The sequence below is a fragment of the Balaenoptera physalus genome (genome assembly GCF_965194825.1).
Source record: "Balaenoptera physalus genome assembly, chromosome: 7".
NCBI lineage: Eukaryota > Metazoa > Chordata > Mammalia > Artiodactyla > Balaenopteridae > Balaenoptera > Balaenoptera physalus.
In genome coordinates, this window is record NC_138886.1 from 799,636 (window position 1) to 814,526 (window position 14,891).

Genomic DNA, 14,891 nt, shown 5'->3' on the forward strand with positions numbered 1-14,891 from the left:
AGGGCCGCAGAGGACCTGCCTCGCCCGGGGCTCTGGGAAACCGCCCCAGGTGACAGCAAATCTGAAAGCTGCCGGTGGGAAAGTGGGCCAGGCTGGAAAGCAGCTTGGAAGGAGGAAATGATCAGACTTCAGGATAAGAAGGACACAGGGGCCACGCCTTAGTCCCACGCCCAGAGCTGGCACTGACTCCACTTGCTTCCCTGCCTTCCTCCAGCGCCTAGCCAGGGGCCACGGAAAGCCCACAGACCAAGGGCCAGCGGGGGCCACCTTCCCCACAGCCCTAGATGCCCTGAGAGGCCTTTGCTTCCGCGACACAGCGGGCGCAGGCTCACAAGGGCCCCAGTCTAGCCTGGGTCCCGCTGGTCACGTGGCCCTGAGAGGCAGCAGCACCGCTCGCTGGCTGCCGGCCTCCACACCCACACTGATCCCCACAGAGCTGTCCCCAGGCCTCCCCCTCACACAGGCCTCCCCCTGGCTTGGCATCCCACACAAAGATGCTCTTTCTGCTGCAACCTCCAGGACGGTTTCCACTGAGCACCACTGTGGACCAGGCCCTGCTTCCAAAGAGCACAGGGCTCAGCCAGGAGCAAACAGGAAGGGTGTTCCTGGTAGGAAAGCCACCAAGTGCAAAGGCCCAGAGGTGAGGGAATGCCGGTACCCTAAGGATAGGGGAGTGGGGTGGGGGGTGGGTGTTGCTGGAAGCAGAGAAGGAGGGGGGAGATGAACTGCAGGACAAATGGCTTGAATGCCCCCTGGGACTTTGGCTGGTCCACTTTGGGAAGGCAGGGACGGACCAGTCCCCATGGGGAGACCCCAGGCTCACAGCTTTCTAGGTACCCCCCAGATTCCTTACCACAAGAGTCCTCACTTTGAGGGGTAACCCCAGGGGAGAAATGGACCCAGGACACTCCCTGGCCAGGGCAGCTGCCCTTACAGCCTGAGACACAGACCAGTGCCGGGGCCCAAGGACACAGAGACCCAGGTAGGCAGCCAGCCAGAGGGTGGAGCCGAGCCCTGTGCCAGCAGCCTGTCTGGAGGAGGTGTTTGGCGACTCTTTGCTGTTTTACCCCTGAAGGCGGACAGTCTGCTTCTAAAGCAGCAAGTAACACATGTGCAGTGTTCAGTAGCAAGGTGCCGGCTGCGTGTAGAAAACTGTCAGGGGAGGGGAGGGAGCGGGGCAGGGTCTGAGGACAGGCTGTGGCGAAGGCAGGGGTCCCAGGCAGACAGCATCTTGGGTACTTCCCTGGTTTGGGGGAGGGGTTCCACCGGTTGGTCCTGAGATGGCCTCCCAGAGCTGGACTGCAGGCTAAGCCCTGGCCCCTCCCAGACTGACCAGACGGAGTGACCACATCCCAGCTGGAAATGAAGCAGGGGCGGTGGTGGCGGCGGTACACACGGCTGCCTAGCTGGCCTGAGGAGGCCACGAGAGCCCTAGGAGCAGCTGGAGGAAGTGACCAGCCAGAGTAAGGGGCCAGAGCAGAGGATCTTGCGAGCAGACGGGAATCTAGGGACACGGGAAACATGGCTTTGTCCTGCAGCCGACAGGAAAGGCCAGGCTATCCCCAGGGGCCAGAGGAGAAGCTAGCAGCCGTGGGGACAGAGAGGCCTCTGTGAGGGGAAGCGCCCAGCTGGCTGGAGCCCACAATCCTCTTGGGGCCCGCCTGGCTCAAGAGAAAGGAGCCCCAGGGTTGCGACGGGGGACCCTCAGCGAAGAGCGCCCAGGGGAGCTAGAGGGGGAAGGTGGGTGTCTGGAGGGCTGTGCTCCCCATCCTTATCCCAGGAGGCCACCTGGGGACAGGTTTTCTGCAGGGCGCCTGGCCCCGCCCTTCGGAGAGGTGGGTTGGGCGGCCAAACCCGGCAAGGGCGGAACCGCGGCGGGAGGGCTGGTATGGTGGGGGTTGGGAAGTATAAGGGGGCCGCTCAGGGGTCCCTCCCCCACCCGCGAGGTCGGGAGGGAGGCAGAGTTCGGGGACCCCTCCCTCTACTAGCCGGGGTCCTCCGCGCGCCCCCGGCCCCTCCCGGCAAGGCGGGAGCGCGCGAGTCGCCGACCCCTCCGCTCGAAAATCAAACCGGGCTGCCGGCCTCTCAGCCAATCGGAGAGGAGATGGGCCAGCCTCGGCCAATGGCCGCCGCGAATGCTAATGAGCGCTGACGCCGCGAGGAAGCCCATTCAAAAAGTCGCAGCTATTGTCGCGGCGGGTTGCGTGCCGCCGGCCCCGCCGTCGGGCCGCCCGGGGACGGACCCTGGGCCACGCGGGGACCAGCCCGGGGCGGGCCGAGGACCGAGGCCTGCCGGCGGGCTCCCATGGCCGGAGCCGCAATGGCCGAGCCCGGCCGCGGGCCGCCTTTCGCGCCCGCGCCCGGCACGGAGGGTCTGCCGCGCGCCTTCCTGCAGAGCCTGCGCACCCTCTTCGACATCCTGGACGACCGGCGGCGCGGCATCGTGCACCTGCGCGAGATCGAGTCCCGCTGGCAGGGCGCCGACGCGCGCGAGCTGCCCCGCGGCGTGCTCGAGGGCCTGCGCCAGGTGGCCCCGGCCAGCGGCTACCTGACCTTCGAGCGCTTCGTGGCCGGCCTGCGCACCTCACTGCTGAGCGCCGACGGCGGCACGCGGGCCCCGGCGCGCGCCCCGGCCCGGGGAGGCTGCCCGGCGCGGCCCGGGGGGCAGCCGCCGCCGCCGCAGCGCCTGGTGTTCGCGCCGGCCGACGAGCCACGGACGGTCCTGGAGAGGAAGCCCCTGCCCCTGGGCGCGCGCCCCCCGCCGGCCGGCCCGGGCGGCGCGGCCCGGAGCCTAGAGAAGCTGTGCAGCCCGGCGGAGGCGGCGCCCGGCCCGGAGGAGCCCGAACGGCCCCAGGGCGCGGCGCTGGAGCGGAGCCCGAACACGGACGCTGGTGAGTGCGGGGCGGCGCCCGGCCCCGCCTCGTAGCTCCCTTCCCCGGCGCACCGGAGAGGTGCTGCCTGAGCATCTCCCAGCGGGGGACGAGAGCGGGCAGCTCTTCGTCGGCTTCTGAGCCTGGAACACACCTGGCGGCCTGGAGGGGAAGAAGCTTCGTCCCCATCCCGGTGTGCTCAGGGACCCTGGACAAGGGGCTGGTGGGTGACTCAGCAAACCCCACCAGGAACCCACTCTGTACCAAATCCTAGCGGGGCACCAGGGAACCTGTCCAGTATGAGGGGGCTCTCCACCTCCAGTAACTGCCCACACCTGGGAACACCTGGGCCTTTGCGAGCAGACGGGTGGTGCAGGAGGACCTGGCGTAGCTGCCAGGAAAGGCAGAGGGGTGGGTGGTCTCCAGCCCAGTTTTCCAGGCCTGGAGCCGTGGCACTTCTGACACCTGGGAGGGACTGACCACAGCCCCTGGGGATGGCCTGGCATCCGGTCCACTTGGCAGGGACAGGAGATGGCTGAATGGTCCCCTGTTTGTCCCCCAGAGTCTGCCCTGGGAACAAGACCTGCTTTATGGCTGTGGGCGGGGGCTGGGCCCCTCGGCCCATTCAGCCTGTGCAGGTGCAGGCCTTCCACCCGGGCAGCTGCCAGCCCTTTCTGTGCTGCCCACCGCTCTGCCAGCTTCGCTGGACCCCCCCGCCCAGGCTCGGACATATTCCCCAGCCCAAGACTGCCAGTGGGAGCTGCGGTGACCCCCTAGCCTCCTTGGTGAGCTAATCCAGCGGCCCCCCCAAGGCTGCGGGTTCCCGCACGCAGGTTCCTCCCTGTGCCCAAGGTGTGTGCAGGGGGAGTGGGCTTCTGGGTGTGGTTGGCCTGAGTTCAGGGCTGGTGCAATCCACGCGGCTGCACACAGTTGGAAGTCAGCCGTGGGGTTGGGGTTTGGAGGCCTCAGGCCTGTCGTCCCACCCGGCTTTGCCCTGGTGCCCTGTGTGACATGGGGTCCCTTACTGCAGCCCTCTGAGGTCCAGGTCCGGAGTCGGGCACATGGCTGTTGCCCACCACGGGGCAGTGTTCACACCAGTCCCTCTCTAGGCTTCAGGCCAGGGCTCTCGCTGTCACCTTTTACAGGCAGAGGCCCAGCCAGGGCGTGTGACATACTCTTTGGGTGCCAAACCTTGAGCTCCAAGAGCCCCCTAGCACCCCAGGAAGAGAAAGCCCTCCATGTTCACAGCTTCCCAAGCCCTCTCCGAGGTCCAGGTCCTGCTTGCCGTTCCCTCTTGGGGCTCAGAGTGCAGGCCGGCCTGAGCTCCCTAAGTACAAGCTGCTCTATCAGGCCCAGACACGGGTGGTGATGTCTCTGCCTGCTGGTCAGCCGCTGGGCGTCCAGCATGCCGTCATCTGGGGGTCCCGGGGCTGCTCTGCAGACCAGCCCAAGTGTTCCGGGGGGTCCTGTCCCCCTCCCCCCGCTGTGCCTTCTCTGCTTGCCGGGCAGCCCGGCAGGTTAGAACGTGAACTCGGCCTGCTTGGAGCCTGTCCGCCAGGGCTGGCTGGTGGCCTGCGTGGCCACCTGGTGCCAGCCCTCTGGACGTGTCCCTAGCAGGCATACCTGTGCCCCCTTCTTGCACCACCCGCCTACCCCTGTGCCGGGTGGGGCATAGGGCTAGGGAGCCAGTGGAGGGTGCCCTCCTCACCTGCACCCCACTCCTCCCCTCCTGGGCAGCCCTGCACATACTCCCCCATCCCCCAGGAAAGCCTGCTGGCCCTCCAGGAGGCTCTCCCAGGGAAGTACCTGGCCTTCCGGCCCCAAGCCGACTGCAGCTGGCCACGTTTGCTGTAGGAGTTGCCTGCTGAGGGCACGGCTGGTGCACACATGCAGGGAACTAACTTTACGCTGCAGTCACCTTCCTGGGAGAAGTCAGGTCTCCACCACCCGTGCCCCACGTTTCTCCTGCGTGAACTCCAGTCACCCTTAAAGGGCCCGGGCGGACAAGGAGAGAGGAGTGGACTCCAGAGGCCGCCTCGCTGGCTCCGTGCCTAGCAGCCTTTGAGCCCCTGAGGTGTGGGTCCTGGGTGTGCACAGATGAGCCAGATGAATCCCCTGCCCTCAGGCAGCTCACGCCTGAGGCGTGCGTGGTGTGTGTGCAAACATGCAGCCTCAGCGGCCACACGGCTGTCCCCAAGGCAGGTGTGAGGGGAGCTCGTGGAGGTCGAGTGAGGACCAGACCCCAGCCTGGCACCGGCGGGGGGCGGAGCTTCTGAATTGCTGAGGAATCCCAACGCATGCAGGCCGGCACACCTGGCTCTGCATGGCTGGGGTTGGTTGGCAGCGGGTCCGGGATGGGTCTTTGCGGGGCTGGGGGACTCGAGCTTGACTTGGCAGGCCTGGAAGTGAGCCAGGCCCTCGCCTCTGCTGCAGATGCAGTGGCCTGCAGGGCCCGGGAGCTGGGCGTGGGGGACGCCCGGTGGGGTCCCCGTGCCCGAGGGGAACGTCGGAGACACACCATCACCAACGGTGTGGACTGCGACCTGGTGAGTAAGGGCCCGGGGGGCTCGGGGGGGCTCTCCGTCTTGCCTGGGTTTGGCCTTGGCCCCCAGATGTGGCCTCCTGGACCACCCCTTTGCCCAGGAGGGAGCACCTGGTTTCGGGTTCTGGGGGATTCTGTGGCAGGAACGTCAGCAGTTCTAAACCTCTCTCCCCATCCTGCTTTGAATCCCCTTGCGGGACGGCCCATGGCCAGGTCAGCAAGTCCTTTAGGGGGAACGTTTGGCCCCCTCCCCAGCACTGCGCTGGCCCCTGCCTGCTTCCCTGCTATGGTAGGCCGGCCCACCAGCCGGGGGCCTACCACTCGCTGTAAAGAGAGGGGAAGGTTCCCCTGGGGAGGGCTGTGTGGAGGGCCTGAGGAAGGCCAGGCCCCCCCGGAGGAGGAGGGGGGCTGTGCTTCCCAGCGCAGGAGGGCTCACGCGAGTACGGGCGCGTGCACACGGGCCGGTGGGTCCGTTCCTGTGTGGGCTGGTTGTGAGTTGCGGACGGGGGCAGGTGCAGGCGGCACCCGGTGTCACACCGTTGGCATGGTGCGTGCCCGTGTGTCGCAGCTGAAGCAGATGAAGGAGCTGGAACAGGAGCAGGAGGTGCTGCTGCAGGGCCTGGAGATGATGGCACGGGGCCGGGAGTGGTACCAGCAGCAGCTGCAGCGCGTGCAGGAGCGCCAGCGCCGCCTGGGCCAGAGCAGGGCCAGTGCCGTGAGTGATGTTGCCCAGGGCTAGGCTGCCCCCCACCCCAGGCAGAGTGGCCCTCCCCCAACACACACAGAGATCGCCCACCCAAACCCGGGCACCCCCAGCTGGGCACAGCGGCTGACCCTCTACCCAGAGTGCTGGGCCAGGCCCCCGCCGCCCCCCCCCCGTGATATTCCCCATCTGCGACACCCCTGGGCTCCCTCAGCTCTGAGCAGTGACTTCCCCCCACCCATGGGGACCCCCCTCGAGGCATTGGGGCTGGCCCCGGCCGGCCCTGCTCTCTGACCACCCCCCCCCACTCTCCTCCCAGGGCTTCGGGGCTGAGGGGAGCCCCCGCCTGCTGGGGCAGCTGCTGCCCAAGGTGCAGGAGGTGGCCCGGTGCCTGGGGGAACTGCTGGCCGCGGCCTGCGCCGGAAGGGTGAGTGCTCCCCAGACCAGCTCGGTGCCGCCCTCACCCTTGTCCTAGAGGCTGTGGCAGGGCTGCCAGGCCTGCCTGACCGTGCCCTCCTGTAGGCTCTGCCCTCGTCCTCCTCAGGGCCCCTGGGCCCCGCCCTGGCCCCCGCCTCGCCCTCGGTCCCCGGCTGGCAGCGGCAGACCATTCTCATGCTGAAGGAGCAGAACCGGCTCCTTACCCAGGTGAGCTGCGGGACGGGTGCGTGGCTGGGGGCTGGAGGCTGGGCAGGCCCTGACTGCCCTCCTGCCACCCAGGAGGTGACCGACAAGAGCGAGCGTATCACACAGCTGGAGCAGGAGAAGTCCGCCCTCATCAAGCAGCTGTTTGAGGCCCGTGCCCTCAGCCAGCAGGACGCTGGGCCCCTGGACTCCACCTTCATCTAGCCAGCCCCAGGCATTGCCATGGGGCCTCGTGGCCTGGCACTCAGCCCTGGGCGGGCGGGCACTTCCTTGAGCCCCACCTCGGAGGCTGAAGGCACCCTGGCCAGCCCGAGCACCGCCCTCCTTCCTCCCTTCCAGTCCGGGCTCCCCTAACCCCAGGATGTTCTGAGACCCCAGACGTTGACTCCATCTTGGTCTCGGGGGCCTGACCTGGGGTGGGACTCCATCATGCCAACACACAACCTGAAGCTGCTCCTGCCACTGTCAGTGGACAGCGGGGGACACCCCCTCGTGTTCACCAGATCTGGGCAGCCCTGGGCAGGCCTGCCCCTGTGTTTGCAGCTGGTGTGTCTCCCCTCTCACCTGGGGTCTCCAGTGGAAGGCACTGATCACACAAGGCTGCGTTCCCAAGAGTGGCCAGCAGAGGGCGCCACATGCACTGATGACTGCGGCCTTGGAGGCCCCACTGTGGTGTCTCACATGGGGCCTGGAGTAGGGGAACCTCGGGCGGGCTGGGACACCTGCAGGTCCAGTGGGTGATTGGCCCCGGGGGTCCAAGGGCGTCTTCCCCCCCCCCTCAAGGTTAGGCGGCTGTCCCTCAGCCAGGAGCAGATGGAGGGTGGCCTCTAAGAAGGGGGGTCTGCTTGTGTCCAGTTCCAGGGGAGCCCCGAGGGCATGGTGTTGGGGATTCACTGCATTCATGCCTGGGCCAAAGCTGGCCTGCTTGGTCCTCCCCACAGACCTTAGATGCTAAACAAACGGGTTGGCCTTCATCCCTCCTGGCCCAAACTCCACCGAGCAACCTGTGACCCAGGCCCAGAGCCTTGGGCCTGCCAGGTGACCTGGCCAGGGCTGTGGTCACCAGGGTGGCTTAAGTGTGCCCCTCCCTGGGGAGGGCCCTGTCCCCAGGAAGGGGGTCAGCCTGGGCCTCCCAGACCTGCCCCAAGGGGCCTTGTAGGTCCAGCAGCCTTGCTAGGCCCTTCACCAGATTCAAGGTTCCCCCGGTATGGGGACCTGCACACCCTCTATCCCCCCACCCCAGCTTGGCCCTGGGTCTGGATCACAGGAAGGGGGTCCCGCAGGACTTAGGAAGAGGCCGGCAGTGGGTACCGTCGGGGGTCCTTTCCTGCTCTAAGGGAGACCCCCTGCTCAGCTGGGCTTGTGACCACCCCGAGAGGGGCTCCGTGCTCCCCGCTGCTGTCCCCCGCCGACCCCCAGCTGAGCGTACACGGGCATTACAGGCAGGCTGAGCGGTCAGGGGCCCTGGACACGGTGCACGCGTGTATGCATGGAGCATGGGACCTGCGGCCTGGAGGGGTTGTGTGCACAGCTTCCCACAGCCCCGGGGTTGGGGCATGGCCTGACCACAGAGGAGGGGTCCAAGGTGCAGGCGGCCACTCCCCGCCGGGCCCAGCTCCGCTACACCGGCAGCGACCTGGCCGGAGCCCCTCCCCACACCACACTCGGGGCCAGTGGGCGCGGGGCTCTGGGTGCGCGGTTGTCCCAGGTCAGACCCCAATCCGCCCAGCACACAAGCTGCCCTCAGAGGATGGGGGTGGGTTCTCCTGCGGGCCCAAGCGCCCCTGGACTTAGACCTCCTGGGCAGGTTCCCTGAGATGGAAGGGGAGCTGGTCCTGAAGGGCCAGATCGGGCCTCCAGCACCGAAGCCTACCTGTGGTGTGGTGACTGGACCAGTGCCCGCCGAGGAGGCATCCTTCCAGCCATCAGGTAGGGGCCCACCCACCAGGACCTCCCCAAGCCGCCCCTTTCCTGGTCCCCCTCCCGTTGCCCACTGCAATCCCGTGACCAGTCCCCCCTACCTGGCCAGGCCCTGAGCCCACCCTCACTAGGAACCCCTCTGGTCGCAGACCCTCCAAACAGCCCTGGACAATTCCAGAACGGAAAACTGCGCCTCCCCTGCTCCTAGCCCTTCCTGCACCTCCTCATGACACAGGGCAGACCCAGGCCCCGAGCGGGATTCAGCCTCCACATCCCCCGCCCCCAGCCCTGCCGGCCACCGGGCTCTCCCGACTCTGGGCTTTGCAAATGCTGTTCCATCCCTGGGAACACCCACTTCCTGCTTCACCTGACTGGCTCCTGCCCTGCCCTGCACCTTGGATACAGAGGGAACAAACCTGCAGAGGCTGAAATGACAAAGGGGGTAGCCTTTGCCCTGAGGGTGTCTGCTTTCCCCCTGAGGTCTTCACGGAACTTGGGAGGCAGGACCAGAACCCAGTGTCTGCCCCAGGGGTACTGCCCACAGAAGGCGGACCCTTCAGCCGCAGGGTGAGTGTGGAAGAAACCCGCGACTCAGGGAGACGCCTTGTGGCGCTGGCTTTCCACGCAGGGCGGAAAGTGCATCCTCTTCATTTGCAGTCTGAAATCAGGCTGCCTGTGTGGCCCCAGAGACCCCAAGGGGAGAATTGTAAGTGGCCCCCGGTTGGCGGGGCCCAGGCGGCTGGCGGAAGCAAAACATCCTCGCTAGAGCAGCGAGTGTTTCTTAGCCATGCACGGGGGATGTTTGGGGCCGCAGTAAGTCTTGGGGGAGCCTTCCGTGCACCGTAGGATATTTAGCACCACCCCTGGCCTCTATCCACTAGATGCCAGCAACACACACACACACTCAGTTGTGATGACCAAAATGTCTCTGGACATTGCCAGTGCCCAGGGGGCAAAGTTGCCCTTAGCTGAGCATCTGCTCTACAGCAATGCAACTCCACCAGGCCTCAAGGATTTCCTATGGACCAAGTTCCAAGGAAAATGAGCGTCTCCAACGTAAAACACTTTTCACAAACACCACAAGGAAAGAATCTACCACGAGAGCCAGCAGAAACAGCAGATTCTGTAGCCATTTCAGATATTCAGTAATCAGAGAACATAAAATGGCTGTGTTTTGTATGCCTGAAGAAATAAAAGAGATCCTTGAAAATATGAACAAGAAATAGTCTTTATAGTTTCTTATTCTGTTTAAAAAAAAGTGTAATCTTTTATTCTATAAAGGTGACTGATAACATGAAAAAGAATCTAATAGAACCAGGAATTTAAAATATATATAAAAATTCAAAACTCAAATGGACTTCAGATGGAAAATTTCAGCATAGCTGAAGGGAGACTTAGTGAATTGAAAGACAGAGCTTAGGAAATGGTCCAGAACACGGCCCATAGAGACAGAGTTGGGAAATATGGATGAGAGGAGGATCTTGAAAGATAAGGGGGAGAGGGCTGCTTGTCTGGATTTCCTGAAAGAGAGGCTAGGGAAGGAGGGACAATATATGAAGTTAAACTGGCTTAAATTTTTCCAGAATTGGCTAAAAATATCAATTCTCAGATCCAGGAATCCCAGTGGATCCCAGCCAGGATGAATAAAAAGAAGTGACATTTTCTCTTAAAAGATTGTTAAAGACATTGAGGGAGACACCTCTAACCTTTACTGTGGGGTTGGGGGCAGGTGTGGTTATTGGGGGAGGGGTGAAGAGACAGTTCAGGGAAAACCTCTTCTGGACAAGTTGAAAAGTGAATGGATACCTGAACCAAGCCTCAGATGGTGAGTAAGATAGAGGCAAGGGAGCACATGGGCCATTCCAGGAATGGAGAGGCTTGGAAGAGGAAGAGTTCAGTAGGCGTAGAGCTAGGGCATGATGGCCTATGGATGGAGTTTGTACTTTTTCCTGAGCTCTGTTAGAGAGCTATGGAAGGATTTTAGTTGGGTTGCATATGTGTGTTTTATGTAGCTTATAGATGTTTGTTATAGAAAACATAGAAAATAAAAATAAGCAGAAAAAAAAATTGTTAAAGAATCCAGAAACAGAAAAACAATTTCCTACAAAAGAGCTGCCACAGTGACATCAGAGGCCAGAGAGAGTGAAATGCCTTCAATGGCTGAGATTATATACATAATTATTAACCTAGAAGCCCACGTCCCGAGAAACTGTCTTTTGAGGGTGAGGGCAAAATAAAAACATGTTCAAACAAAGTTGAGAGTTTACCACCAACAGCACTTGACTAAAGGAAATTCCAGAGAAGGATTTCAGAGAGAAGGTAAAATTCAAGAAGGAATTGTAGACCGGGATGAGTTAGTTATCTGTGGCTGCAGAACGAGGCAACTTAAAACTTAGTGGCTTAAGGCAACATATTTTCTTGCCGTTTATGTGGGTTAGGAGCTGGGTGGCTCTGGCCTGGAATCGTGTGAGGCTGTGGTGAAGATTATCTGCCGGGGCTGCAGTCTCCCCTGATGCTGACTGACAGGGAGGACCCACTTCCAAGACAGCACATCCACACGGCTGTCGGCAAAACACCGCTGTTTCTTGTCTCCGTTGTAACAATAATTATGATGATGATGATTTGTAGGAGAGCAGGACAGGACCCAAATAACGTCAATAATGGCATAAAAATAGGGAGGACTGATCGGAGATAAACAATTCCAAAGTATAATTGTTCAGGGACTTGCCTGGTGGTCTAGTGGCTAAGACCCTGCGCTCCCAATGCAGGGGGCCCAGGTTTGATTCCTGATCAGAGAACTAGATCCCACATGCATGCCGCAACTAAGGAGCCCACCCGCCACAACTAAGACCCAGTGCAACCAAATTAATTAATTAATTAGTAAATTTAAAAAATTCATCAAGTGTTAAAAAAATAAAGTATAATTGATCATAAGGAGGGAAAAGATATTAACTTTATATTTTATTTTATTAAATATGTAGGTTACAATAACTGGGAGAACCAGATAAAATAACAGCTATTTGGTGTATACCTTCCAAAGAAGGGAGGGACAGCGAAATGGGGGAGAAAAGGGAAAAGAAGTTCAACTCTACAATAAAAAAGAAAAAAATCAGAAAACACATAAGGGACTTCCCTGGTGGCGCAGTGGTTAAGAATCCGCCTGCAGTGCAGGGGACACGGGTTCAAGCCCTGGTCTGGGAGGATCCCACATGCCGCGGAACAACTAAGCCCGTGCGCCACAACTACTGAGCCTGCGCTCTAGAGCCCGTGAGCCACAACTACTGAGCCTGCGTGCTGCAACTACTGAAGCCCGCCCACCTAGAGCCTGTGCTCTGCAGCAAGAGAAGCCACCGCAATGAGAAGCACACCGCAACAGAGAGTAGCCCCCACGCGCCACAACTAGAGAAAGCCTGCACGCAGCAATGAAGACCCAATGCAGCCAAAAATAAATTTATTTTAAAAAACCAATAAAATAAAATAAAATTGACTTACCACATGTGATGGTTAATTTCATATGTCAGCTTGGCTAGGATATGGTGCCCAATCCTTTGGTCAAACACAGAAGTTGCTGTGAAGGTATGTTTTAGATATGATTGACGTTTACATCAGTGGGCTTTGGGTAAAGCAGATTGTTCTCCATAGTGTGGGTGGGCCTCATCCAATCAGTTGAAGGCCTTAAGAGAAAAGACTAAGATCCCCCAAGAGGAAGGAAGTCGGCCTGCAGACTGCTTTTGCGCTCAAGACTGCTACATCCACTCTTCCCTGAGTTCCAACCTGCTGACCTGCTTTGCAGACTTCAGACTTGCCAGCTCCTACAACCGCATGAGCCAATTCCTTAAAATAAATCTGTTTCTCTCCCTCTCTCCTCCCTGCCACCCCCATATATATATTCCTGTTGGTTCTCTTTCCTTTCTCTGGAGTAGCCTAACACATCATACACACAGCGATTGCATTCTTGGGCATTTATCCCAGAGAAACGAAGACTTATTTTCACGCAGGAACATGTACATGATTGTTCATAGCAGCGTCACTGGTAGTAGCTCCCAACTAGACACTGCTCAAATGTCCTTCCTTCTATGGCTGACTGTTTGAACAAACTATGGTCCGTCCACACCACGGGATGCAAATCAGCAATGAAAAGGGAGGATCTATTGATAACACAACAACATGGATGTACCTCAGGGAAGTTATGCTGGGTGGTGAGAGCCAATCTCAGAAGGATACGTTATGTGTGACCCATTCACGTACCAACTGGGAAATAACATGATTATGGAGATGGAGGGTGTGGGTTGGCTAAAGGGTTGGTGCGAGGGGTCTCATGGGGCTAGTTCAATTGAATTTCTTGGTTGTCGTGGTGGTTCCATAAGGCTACACGTGTGGTAAAATTGCAGAGAGCTACACACACAAATGAGTGCAAGTAAAACCAGTGAAATAGAAGTAAGCCCCTTAGGTTGTACCAATGTCAATTTCTTGGTTTTGCTATTGTACAATATGTTAAAAATATATATATATACATATATATACGGCAAGACTTATCAGAACTATAAAGAAAAATTGACAAACTCACCATCACAATGAGAAATTTTAACATATATCTCTTGATAATTCATAGGATATAGGAGATTTGAACATTATTGGTAATGTTGATCTAATGGACAAACCCAGACCAAGACACACACTAATTGGAGAATACACATTCTTCTCAAGCACACGGGGAGCATCTATAACTATTTATGACCACATGCTGGGCCCAAAAGGCAACCCAACAAATATCAGAAGATTGCTCTCATGCAGACTACATGATGTAACCACGATGCAGGTACCTTAGAAAAAAGCCCAGACTTTTGGATATTAAAGCACACACACCTCCCCCCAAAAACCAAAAACCAAAAACCAAAACCAAAAGAAACAACAAAAAACAAAAGGGGGAAAGAAAGAAAAAACGCACAAAAAATAAAAAACAAAAAACAGGAAAAAATAAATTAAAAAAAGGGAAAAAACCCACACCCACATCTAAACAATTCATATGTCAAATAAAAATCACAATGAAAATGAAAAAAAATTATATGAATGAAAATAAAAAGAGTGTGCATCAAAAGCAGAGACCAGAGGGAAATTTATATAGACACTTAGATACATTAGGAAAGAAGAAAGCCTTGTAAATAATGAATTAAGCATTGAACTTCAGAAGTTGGAAAAAGAAATAGCAGAAATAAATACAAAGACTATAGAAGAAAGAAATTATAACACATTATATTAAAATATTTTTGAGTATATATATGTACCTGACACTTTATTTAAAACTTTTTTTTTTTAATATTTATTTATTTATGGCTGTGTTGGGTCTTCGTTTCTGTGCGAGGGCTTTCTCTAGTTGCGGCAAGCGGGGGCCACTCTTCATCGTGGTGCACGGGCCTCTCACTGTTGTGGCCTCTCTTGTTGCGGAGCACAGGCTCCAGACGCGCAGGCTCAGCAGTTGTGGCTCACGGGTCTAGTTGCTCCGCGGCATGTGGGATCCTCCCAGACCAGGGCTCGAACCCGTGTCCCCTGCATTGGCAGGCAGATTCCCAACCACTGTGCCACCAGGGAAGCCCTAAAATTTTTTTTTTTTTTGGCCATGCCACGTGGCTTTGGGATCCTAGTTTCCCCACCAGGGATCGAATGCGGGCCCTTGGCAGTGAAAGTGTGGAGTCCTAACCACTGGGCCACCAGGGAATTCCCTGACACTTTTCTTGATGCTGGGGAACATCCGAACAAAAGAGACACGAAAACTCCTGCTCACATAAAGTTATATTTGAGTAAGAATAATAAAGGTTAGAGCAGAAATTAGTGAAATAGAAAACAAACATGCTATAGAAAACATCCATAAAGGCAAAGACTTGACTGAGAAAACTAACGAAGTGCAGAAACATCTGCCTGGATTAGTGAAGAAGAAAAGAGATAAGGCAGAAATAAAATGATGTTAGCAATTAAAAAAAATAACAACATATGCTGCAGAAATTACGCAGATGCTAATAGGATTTTTTTTTTTTTTTTTTTGCCCTGCTGCACAGTATGCGGTATCTTGGTTCCCCGACCAGAGACTGAACCCGTGCCCCCTGCAGTGGAAGCATGGAGTCCTAACCACTGGACCACTGGGGAATTCCCACTAACAGGATATTTTAAACAAGATTATGCCAATCCATTAGCGGTGGATAAATACCTCATGGTAGAT

General features: G+C 58.0%; 1 protein-coding gene across 1 annotated transcript; it reads left to right on the forward strand.

Moving 5' to 3' along the window:
* The first annotated feature begins 1,469 nt into the window (after positions 1–1,469).
* Positions 1,470–13,178, forward strand: SAPCD2 (suppressor APC domain containing 2). Its single transcript, XM_082469412.1, has 6 exons — positions 1,470–2,891; positions 5,304–5,416; positions 5,981–6,127; positions 6,435–6,542; positions 6,638–6,760; positions 6,833–13,178. The coding sequence occupies exons 1-6, from the start codon at positions 2,306–2,308 to the stop codon at positions 6,959–6,961; spliced, it is 1,206 nt and encodes a 401-aa protein (XP_082325538.1). The 5' UTR covers positions 1,470–2,305; the 3' UTR covers positions 6,962–13,178.
* The last annotated feature ends 1,713 nt before the right edge of the window (positions 13,179–14,891 follow it).

What these genes read in the sequence shown, in the direction of transcription:
- SAPCD2 (XM_082469412.1), top strand. Translation starts at nt 2,306, where the DNA reads ATGGCCGGAGCCGCAATGGCCGAGCCCGGCCGCGGGCCGCCTTTCGCG. An exon ending in GCCAGAGCAGGGCCAGTGCC is followed by an intron (nt 6,128 to 6,434) that starts GTGAGTGATGTT and finishes CTCTCCTCCCAG; the next exon opens with GGCTTCGGGGCTGAGGGGAG. An exon ending in AGAACCGGCTCCTTACCCAG is followed by an intron (nt 6,761 to 6,832) that starts GTGAGCTGCGGG and finishes CCTGCCACCCAG; the next exon opens with GAGGTGACCGACAAGAGCGA.